This window comes from Salvelinus alpinus, chromosome 5 (genome assembly GCF_045679555.1).
Source record: "Salvelinus alpinus chromosome 5, SLU_Salpinus.1, whole genome shotgun sequence".
In the NCBI taxonomy this organism is placed as follows: Eukaryota; Metazoa; Chordata; class Actinopteri; order Salmoniformes; family Salmonidae; genus Salvelinus; species Salvelinus alpinus.
Genome location: NC_092090.1, coordinates 48785538 through 48796671, shown reverse-complemented (window position 1 = coordinate 48796671; position 11134 = coordinate 48785538). Strand labels below are relative to the sequence as shown.

General features: G+C 42.8%; 1 protein-coding gene across 7 annotated transcripts in view; it reads left to right on the top strand.

The window, feature by feature from the left end:
* The first annotated feature begins 217 nt into the window (after positions 1–217).
* The window catches only part of LOC139576287 (serine/threonine-protein kinase BRSK2-like), a 173007-nt gene continuing 162090 nt past the window's right edge, over positions 218–11134 (top strand). For all 7 annotated transcript variants that reach the window (XM_071402215.1, XM_071402214.1, XM_071402211.1 and 4 more), the window contains exon 1: positions 218–696. In XM_071402215.1, the coding sequence (XP_071258316.1) occupies positions 606–696 (91 nt within the window). In that variant the 5' untranslated portion in view covers positions 218–605. The remainder of the gene's footprint in view (positions 697–11134) is intronic.

Here is an 11134-nt window from a genome sequence, read left to right as displayed (position 1 = left end):
AGATTGAAATTTCTAACATTTATTTTATGGAAAATAGATGTTGCATGTGTCTGGACGATGCACAATGCTCCCTTGTTGATATCATGAGCAGCGCAAACACATATTACTGTTTGAGTTGAGGTGAGTGCTCCTCGCTCCCCGCTTTCGCCCGGATAAACCCGGCACAGAGTAATAAAACTCCCTCAATGTGCGCATGCGTAGTCCTACAGCCCCGACGTTGGCGTCAGTCAGCACTAAAATGCTATCCGGTTAGATTTCCCCGTCAACGGGTTGTGCCAAAACTGTGCTCTCTGCGCCTTGCTTCCTCTCCACAGCACGAACACGGACGAAAAGAACACCATGTTATCCAGATTTAAAGACGCTACATTTCAGCAGTGAAAAGAGGAGGGAGAGACGGAGGAGAGTGAACGAACAACATAGGCTAGAAAGGGACTCGGAGAAGAGAGAATCCCACCGACCATCTGCGTGAGGCGAGAGAGAGGAGGAGGAGGCCAAAGGGAGAGCAGCAGCAGACTGCGCTTTGGAATAACCTACGGTTTGATTTGAGAGGAGAATTTTGAATTGTATTTATTATTCTGCGAGACGTTTTACTAAATTCCCACAAAATGTCATCTTCTGGCAAAGACAACAGCGCACACTATATGAACTATGTGGGACCTTATCGTTTGGAAAAGACCCTCGGCAAAGGACAGACAGGTTAGTCCTTGTCTCTTGTCTAGCCGTGGATGATGTGTACCCTATCGCTCACGGTTGCTGGCTGTCAATGAAAGCACTGGTTGTCTTTTATGGGTTATGCTCACATGGGCTAGAACATATAGGCTACTCTGTAGGTTATTGTGGGTTGGATGGATTTGTTTTAGGTTGCATCACAGACGTGCGGGCTGGTTGCTTCTAGGTCCCACTGATTGCTTTTGACTCATTGCATCAATCGGGGTTGAGAGCTTTCAGTCAGTGGGACTGTGCATTTGAACGTCTGTTGTGGATTATCCTAAAATGCAACTTTCGAATAAAAGGGAATACACTGGTCCGCCCTGTAGCCCAGTCAGCTGGCTACGGTAAGGCTACATGTAGTTCACACGGATTACGTGTGATTATTGAAATGTAATAATAATGTCCCTTTAATCCTCATTGCCAGACAACGGGTAGATGGTATCCCAATGTTGCATGTTGTGGGTCTGTTGCCTTGTAGCGTGTCGCTGTCTTCCAACATGCACACATTCTTGTCGGTTACAATGCTGCTTCGGGGAAGTCTGCGTTGATCTTTGCAAAATAAGACAGGGCAAGCGACTGCACTACACAAGCCTGCTTCTCTGTCAGTCCCTGCAATGACAAGCACTAGCGCAATTGCTGCTGCAATTTCGATTTTTAATCCCAAACTACACGCATGTGGTGAATTTTGTTTTTATTAACGAAAGATTGACGTAGTCTAGTGATTTTCCTGATACCCTATTTGTATCCGGCTAAAGCAGTTTTGAATAAAATAAATAGATTGTGTGGGAGGCACAGCATCCCCAAAACGACTAGGCAATGATGTGGGTACCACTGTCATGTGGGTACCACTGTCATAGGCTATAGGCTACTTTTTTGAATGATCAAAAGAGCCAGAGCCTATAGGCTATAGGCTACAAAGTGCATGCTCAGAGAAGCACAAAGCAAAGTTATAATTCTAAAATGGCTGCTGGGATGGTGTAAATAAAACAAGGCTGCATTACACCCTGCAATGGATATTCCAACCTTGAGCTCATGCTGATCAAGACCATTTGTTTGTGCTGTCTAACCAATGCTGGCTGTGCTGTTTAAGCCTACAGTGGCAGTTCAGGAGGAGAGTCAAATAATTATTTTCGAAAATAATTTAGGATTAGGTCTAGCCCCAAAACATTCATTATCTTGCTTGCGGACTAGTTTATAGCCTATGTACTGTTTAATTTGAGAAGGAGAGGTGGAAGATGAGCAAGAGGACGGGAGGTCGACTTTGATAGCTTGCTACTGCTCTAATTGATTTGAATAAAAACAATATGTTTGTTGACCATGTTGCATTTATCAGAGTTATTGACCTCACAATAAGCCAGATTCGAGTCACTTACATTGTGGTGCTGAAACCTGAAGCAGCAGTCACAGCAAAATCAATTGGAAATGGACAGCTCAGGGTGCTGAAAGTAGGCACATTTGAGTAGGCATAATACATTTGAATTAGACTACTAACAACAAGAGGGCTTTGTGTTTGAGCCTATTTCTTCCTATTCAAGAAATAAGAGGTAGGCCTTCCTGTTTCACAGACGGAATTACGCTGTAGGCTGCTATATACAGTACCAGTCAAAAGTTTGGACACACCTACTCATTCAAGGGTTTTTCTTTATTTTGACTATTTTCTACATTGTAAAATAATAGTGAAGACATCAAAATAGGAAATGACAGATATGGAATCATGTCGTAACCAAAAAAGTGTTAAACAAATCAAAATTTATTTTATATTTAAGATTCTTGAAAGTAAGCCAGATTACTGAATTGATGACAGCTTTGCACACTCGTGGCATTCTCTCAACCAGCTTCATGCGGTAGTCAACTGGAATGCATTTTAATTAACACGTTGTCAGGACCCGGTGCGAGAAACAGTCACTAATAATCGTCAGAACCCAGAAGATGAGGCAGACACAGCAGTACTAGAGATGGTGGTTTAATTAAAGAACAAAATCTTCAGGCAAAGAAACTAAATCCACAATGTCCAAAAATAAAGCCAAGAGGCACAAAATGGAAATCCTCCAAAATACAAAAGCAACTCCACAAAGTGGTAAAAAACAGCAGGGAAAAACAAACCTCCAAAGACTACTCAAATAATACACAATAACTAAACCAGAGAACCTCTGGAAAATCCAACAAGAGAAATATCTGTATAAAACAAGGCTTGGGCTGGGGCTGGGTGCTAACTTACAAACACTGAGCAAGGAACTGAGGAACACACAGGGTTTAAATACAAACAAGGGAACGACCCACAGGTGCAAACAATAATTAGAGCAAGAAAAAACAAAAGGTACAAAAAAGGTGCAATGGGGACATCTAGTGACCAAAACCCGAACAGTCTTGGCCAAAACCTGACACACGTGTGCCTTGTTAAAAGTTCATTTGTGGAATTTCTTTCCTTCTTAATGCGTTTGAGCCAATCAGTTGTGTTGTAACAAGGTACGGGTGGTATACAGAAGATAGCCCTATTTGGTAAAAGACCAAGTCCATATTATGGCAAGAACAGCTCAAATAAGCAAAGAGAAACGACAGTCCATCATTACTTTAAGACATGAAGGTCAGTCAATCTGGAAAATTTCAATAACTTTGAATGTTTCTTCAAGTGCAGTCGCAAAAACCGTCAAGCGCTATGATGAAACTGGCTCTCATGAGGATCGCCACTGGAAAGGAAGACCCAGAGTTACTGCACTTGAATTGCTGCAAATAAATCACTACTAAAGGACACCAATAAGAAGAAGAGACTTGCTTGGGCCAAGAAACACGAGTAATGGACATTAGACCGGTGGAAATCTGTCCTTTGGTCTGATGAGTCCAAATGTGAGATTTTAGGTTCCAACTGCTGTGTCTTTCTGAGACGTGGAGTAGGTGAACGGATGATCTCTGCAAGTGTGGTTCCCACCGTGAAGCTTGGAGGAGGAGGTGTGATGGTGTGGGGGTGCTTTGCTGGTGACATGGTCTATGATTTATTTAGGATTCAAGGCAGACTTAACCAGCATGGCTACCACAGCATTCTGCAGTGATACGCCATCCCATCTGGTTTGCGCTTAGTGGGACTATCATTTATTTTTCAACAGGACAATGACCCAACACACCTCCAGGCTGTGTAAGGGCTATTGACCAAGAAGGAGCGTGATGGAGTGTTGCATCAGATGACCTGGCCTCCACAATCACCCGACCTCAACCCAAATGAGATGGTTTGGGATGAGTTGGACTGCAGAGTGAAGGAAAAGCAGTGCTCAGCATATGTGGGAACTCCTTCAAGGCTGTTGGAAAAGTAGTCCAGGTGAAGCTGGTTGAGAGAATGCCAGGAGTGTGCAAAGCTGTCATCAAGGCAAAGGGTGGCTACTTTGAAGAATCTCAAATCTACACTTTTTTGGTTACTGCATGATTCCACGTGTTTTATTTCCTAGTTTTGATGTCAGTATGATTCTACAATGTAGAAAATAGTAAAAATAAAGAAAAACCCTTGAATGAGTAGGTGTGTCCAAATTTTGAATGGTACTGTAAATAGATTTGGCGGTAAATCCCTCCACCCACCATGCACTCTTTAAATAGCCTACCTCAGTGTCATTGAAGGGCTGTTAAGTTAAAACCAGGACTCGAATTGAGGGGGTATGAGACATAGGCCTACCTAGGGATGAAACTGTTACCGGTTTCACGATAAACCACGGTAAAATTCCCAGCAATTAGTATTACTGTTTCAAATATTAATTATCATTAAAACCGTGGTTTGAAAAACTCCCGGTAAATGCTGTCCAGCATCAACCAAAGTTAGCAAAAGTCTGACGCAGGCGCATCATGCAACATGGGTTTTGTTTTGTGAGATTTATCAGCCTTCTAAGAGGACCAAATCTGAAGTGTGGTCGTATTTTGGGTTTTACAAGAGTGCCGAGGGAAACATAATCGAAGATGGTCACCCTGTCTGCAGAACATGCAACAAAAATTCCTGCGAAAGGGGGCAACACTTCAAATCTCTCGAGTCATCTTCGTGACCACCACTTCATAGCGAATGCAAGGTACGTTAACTTTTAGCTCAATGATTGATGTGGGGACTTCGGACTGGGGGAAAATGTCATGGTTTGTCTGTCTAACTTGCTAATAGCTCGTCAATAATGTAACCTGAAGCTTTCAGTGTTACCTACTCTTGTAAAAACACTACACGTTATTCTGCTGCTGTATGCGTCGTGTGTCTGCAGACTCTATTCGCTCATTGCACACGATAACACGTTATGTAGTTTAGTCACCCAACCAACATATTTTGTTCATTTAAAATCCGGCAGACGTCGACTTTGTTGTAAAAGTGTTCCAACCGGAGAAACACTATCGACTCCTATGTACAAGACTCCAGTATTTATGTCAATTGTTGGGCTCATTGCAATTACTATCACTGTCTTCTTAAGACTCATTTGTATTTATGTAAATTGTGCATGGGGTCATTGCATATACTCAAATGCAACACAGAAGATAGACTGTGTGTGTGCGTGTGTGTAAGTAAATAATAATAATTATAATACATTAATAATGCTATTCACTTGTTTACAGAGTGGGCGTGCAGCAGGCAAACCCAGTGATGCTACCGGTCCCTCCTCAACTTCAGTTGTGACACAGACACTCGATCAAGCATTTAAAAGGCAGGCTGCTTATGCACCCACATCAAAAAAATGCTCAAGACCTCACTGCAGCCCTTTCATATCACATTGCAAAGGACATGATGCCATTTCAAAATTGTTGAGAGGCCTGGCTTTCTGAGGCTGATGAAGGTTGCCGTGCCTCACTACAAAGTGAGTGCTGCTAATTGTATTTGTTGTTTGTTTATTTGATTTGCTTACTTAAGGTTGTGTTCATTAAAACCTGCACAAGGGACATTTTTACCTCTCATGGCCACATGGTGCCATCTTTAATGTTAATGTTATTATTTTAATGTTTATGCACACAAAAAGTGCATAGTGCTGCTAATTTTATCTGTTGTTTGTTGGATTTCAATATAAAACTTGGTGAAATTATTTCAGTTTGTGTATCAGTACTTTTTCAACATTTCCAGCACATTTTAAACAACACCGCGATAATACTGATAACCGTGATCATTTTGGTCACTATAAATAATCGTGATATGATTTTTTTGTACCGTTTCGTCTCTAGGCATACCTTTTATTAAAGTAAATGATGAAAAGCACAGGCCTACCCATTGTTAGCTTAAGATTTTGAAGAAAATAAAAACAGATCTGGTTATATAAGGTGATCTGTAACAGTGCTTTTGTTCCACAATGCTTTATGCTAGAAAAACGCTGTAAAATACCCTGGAAAGACATGACTCTGATGCATATGAGGATAACATGGTTTCATTTCTTTGACATTCAGAGGCTGAGCTACAACTTTCTACAGCCGAGGAGACAAACAATTGTGTAATTCTGTCACTATCAATTGATCAAACTTTTCACTTCCTGTACAATAGAAGATGTTTAAACCCAGACAACTTTTAAGGAAACACTTGGGACCTCATCTCATTGGGTTAAACCATGGAAGAAGGGTAGCCAGTATTTAAAGCTTACATTTTTCTGCATCAGTAGGCCTACTGTCTGGGGTGGGAAAGTAGGCATATCTTTTGAAAGTGCCATGCTCAGATTCATTGCAAACAAGACATACTGATTTGGCATTGGAGAAATATGATACGATGAACACATAGCCTATCTCTCTGTCCATTCTTAGCCTGTAATTTTGGTCATTTGTGTGGTATAAAAAAAAATCTGCTAATATGTAAAAATGATGTAGAATTGCATGAAATTATTATAAAAGACCCCCAAAAAATTCTGACCAGCAAATATGATGATAGATTCATGCAATGATTTTACTGTAAAGGAAATCTTTCCACCCCTACTCTTGTCCACGGTGGTCTGTGAACCCACAACCTTCTGGCCCGCAACCCAGTGCACAATCGAAATTCCTGCGTTGCCATGTAACGCTTATAGGACGAAGAACAGTTTCTAAAACGGCATATCTAAGGCTCTGGTCTGTTCAAGTAGTGAGCGTAAACGGTTGTCATGTTCTCTGCTATCCACTTTTAGTTATTATTTTGGATATAGAGGATGGTCACTTTTTTGTCAAGCATTCAGGGAGTGTTTAGGTCAAATATACACTACCGTTCAAAAGTTTGGGGTCACTTAGAAATGTCCTTGTTTTGGAAAGAATAGCACATTTTTTTGTCCATTAAAATAACATAAAATTGATCAGAAACACAGTGTAGACATTGTTAATGTTGTAAATGACTATTGTAGCTGGGAACAGCTAATTTTTTATGGAATATGGAATATCTACATAGGCGTACAGAGGCCCATTATCAGCAACTACCACTCCTTTGTTCCAATGGCACGTTGTGTTAGCTAATCCAAGTTTATCATTTTAAAAGGCCAATTGATCATTAGAAAACCATTTCGCAATTATGTTAGCACAGCTGAAATGTGTTGTTCTGATTAAAGAAGCAATACAACTGGCCTTCTTTAGACTAGTTGAGTATCTGGAGCATCAGTATTTATGGGTTCGATTACAGGCTCAAAATGGCCAGAAACAAACAAACTTTCTTCTGGAAATTCATCAGTCTATTCTTGTTCTGAGAAATGAAGGCTATTCCATGCGAGAAATTTCCAAGAAACTGAAGATCTCATACAATGCTGTGTACTACTCCCTTCCCAGAACTGGCTCTAACCAGAATAGAAAGAGGAGTGGGAGGCCCCGGTGCACAACTGAGCAAGAGTACAAGTACATTAGAGTCTCTAGTTTGAGAAACAGTAACCTCACAAGTCATCAACTGGCAGCTTCATTAAATAGTACCCGCAAAACACCGGTCTCAACGTCAACAGTGAAGAGGCAACTCCGGGATGCTAACCTTCTAGGCAGAGTTGCAAAGAAAAAGCCATATCTCAGACTGGCCAATAAAAATAAAAGATTAAGATGGGCAAAATAACTCAGACACTAGACAGAGGAAGATTGGAAAAAAGTGTTATGGACAGATGAATCTAAGCTTGTGTTTGGATCACAAAGAAGAACATTTGTGAGATGCAGAAAAAAATTAAAAGATGCTGGAGGAGTGCTTGACGCCATCTGTCAAGCATGTTGGAGGCAATGTGATGGCCTGGGGATGCTTTGGTGGTGGTAAAGTGGGATATTTGTTCAGGGTAAAAGGGATATTGAAGAAGGAAGGCTATCACTCCATTTTGCAACACCATGCCATACACTGTGGAGGGCGCTTAATTGAAGCCAATTTCCTCCGACAACAGGTCAATGACCCAAAGTACAGCTCCAAACTATGCAATAACTATTTAGAGAAGAAGCAGTCAGCTGGTATTCTGTCTATAATCACCGGATCTCAACCCTATTGAGGTTGTTTTGGGAGCAGCTTGACCGTATGGTACGTAAGAAGTGCCCATCAAGCCAATCCAACTTGTGGGAGGTGCTTCATGAAGCATGGGGTGAAATCTCTTCAACAAATTACCTCAACAAATTGACAACTAGAATGCCAAAGGTCTGCAAGGCTGTAATTGCTGTAAATGGAGGATTCTTTGACGAAAGCAAAGTTTAAAGGACACAATTATTATTTCAATTAAAAATCATTATTTATAACCTTGTCAACATCTTGACTATATTTCCTATTAATTTTGCAACTTATTTCATGTATGTTATTTATGGAAAACAAGGAAATTTCTAAGTGACCCCAAAGAATTCCACATTTTTGTGAAACCGATTGTGTCTTTTGTTTGTTTATCTGCGTTGTTTGTAACTTATTCTTTTACTATTTTTGTACATAATGTTGCCGCTACCGTCTCTTATGACCGGAAATAATTTCTAGACATCAGGAAGGCGATTACTCACCACGGACTAGCAGAATCCTTTTTCTTCTTTCACGACTCTGACGAGCCCGAGGCGGAGGATATACGGCTCCCTCGGGAACAGGCCTCGAGCCCCGTGATCTGCGTGAAGAGGAGGCGGAGAAAGAGAGGCCGGAGGACGAGCTGCCTTCTTGAGGAGTAGGCGGCGATCGAATAAACCCCCACTCCCCTCAATTCTGCTCGCAAACATACAATCTTTGGACAATAAAATGGACGTATTGCTTTAATGCAGGGAAACTTAAATCAGTTTTACCTAATTTCTATCAACATGTTAAATGTGCAACCAAAGGGAAAAGAACTCTGGACCACCTATAGTCCACACAGAGATGCATACAAGCTCTCACTCGCTTTCCATTTGGCAAATCTGACCATAATTCTGTCCTCCTGATTCCTGCTTACAAGCAAGCAAATTGAAGCAGGATGCACCAGTGACTAGATCAATAAAAAAGTAGTCAGATGAAGCAGATGCTAATATGTTCCGGGATTCCTCCAATGGCATTGAGGAGTACACCACATCTGTCATTGGCTTCATCAATAAGTCCATCGATGACGTCTTCCCCACAGTGACCGTACGTACATACCCCAAACAGAAACCATGGATTACAGGCAGCATCCGCACTGAGCTAAAGGCTAGAGCTGCCGCTTTCAAGGAGCGGGACTCTAACCCGGAAGCTTATAAGAAATCCTGCTATGTCCTCCAACGAACCATCAAACAGGGAAAGCATCAATACAGCAGTAAGATGGAGTCGTACTACACCGGCTCTGACGCTCGTCAGATGTGGCAGGACCATTAAAGACTACAAAGTGAAGCACAGACGCGAGCTGCCCAGTGACATGAGCCTACCGGACAAGCTAAACTACTTATATGCTCGCTTCGAGGCAAATAACACTGAAACATGCATGAGAGCACCAGCTGTACCGGAAGACAGTGTGAACACGCTGTCCGCAGCCGATGTGAGTAAGACCTTTAGACAGGTCAACATTCACAAAGCCGCAGGGCCAGACAGATTACCAGTACTCCAAGCATGCGCTGACCAACTAGCAAGTGTCTTCACTGACATTTTCAACCTCTCCCTGTCCGAGTCTGTAATACCAACATGTTTTAAGCAGGCCACCATAGTGCCTGTGCCCAAGAACACTAAGGTAACCTGCCTAAATGACTACCGACCCGTAGCACTCACGTCTGTAGCCATGAAGTGCTTTGAAGGGCTGGTCAAGGCTCACATCAACACCATTATCCCAGGAACCCTAGACCCACTCCAATTTGCATACCACCCAAACAGATCCACAGATGATGCAATCTCTATTGCACTCCACACTGCCCTGTCCCACCTGGACAGAAGGAACACCTATGTGAGAATGCTATTCATTGACTATAGCTCAGCTTTTAACACCATAGGGCCTTCAAAGATCATCAGTAAGCTAAAGACTCTGGGACTAAACACCTCCTTCTGCAACTGGATCCTGGACATCCTGACGGGCCGCCCCCAGGTGGTAAGGGTAGGTAACAACACATCCGCCACGCTGATCCTCAACACAGGGCCCCCTCAGGGGTGCGTGCTCAGCCCCCTCCTGTACTCCCTGTTCACTCATGACTACACAGCCAGGCACAACTCCAACACCATCATTACATTTTCCGATGACACAACAGTGGTAGGCCTGATAAACCGACAACAACGAGACAGCCTATAGGGAGGAGGTCAGAGACCTGGCCAGGACAACAACCTCTCCCTCAACGTGATCAAGACAAAGGAGATGATTGTGAACTACAGGAAAGGAGGACCGAGCACGCCCCCATTCTCATTGATGGGGCTGAGCGTGGAGCAGGTTGAGAGCTTCAAGTTCCTTGGCGTCCACATCACCAACAAATTAACATGGTCCAAGCACACCATGACAGTCGTGAAGCGGGCACGACAAAACCTATTCCCCCTCAGGAGTCTGAAAAGATTTGGCATGGGTCCTCAGATTCTCAAAAGGTTCTACAGCTGCACCATTGAGAGCATCCTGACTGGTTGCGTCACTGGTATGGCAACTGCTCACTGGTATGGCAACTGCTCGTTCTCCGAACACAAGGCACTACAGAGGGTAGTGAGTACAGCCCAGTACATCACCGGGGCCAAGATTCCTGTCATCCAGGACCTCTATACCAGGCGGTGTCAGAGGAAGGCCCTGAAAATTGTCAAAGACTCAAGCCACCCCAGTCATAGACTGTTCTCTCTGCTACCACACGGCAAGTGGTACCGGAGCGCCAAGTCTAGGTCCAAGAGGCTTCTAAACAGCTTCTACCCCCAAGCCATAAGTCTCCTGAACATCTAGTCAAATGGCTACCCAGACTATTCACATAGCCCCCCCCCCCCTCCCTACACCACTGCCACTCTCTGTTGTCATCTATGCATAGTCACTTTATTTAAATCTACCTACATGTACATACTACCTCAACTAACCGGTGCCCCCGCACATTGACTCTGTACCGGCACCCCCTTTATATATTTAATTTTATCTCTCATTCTTATCCT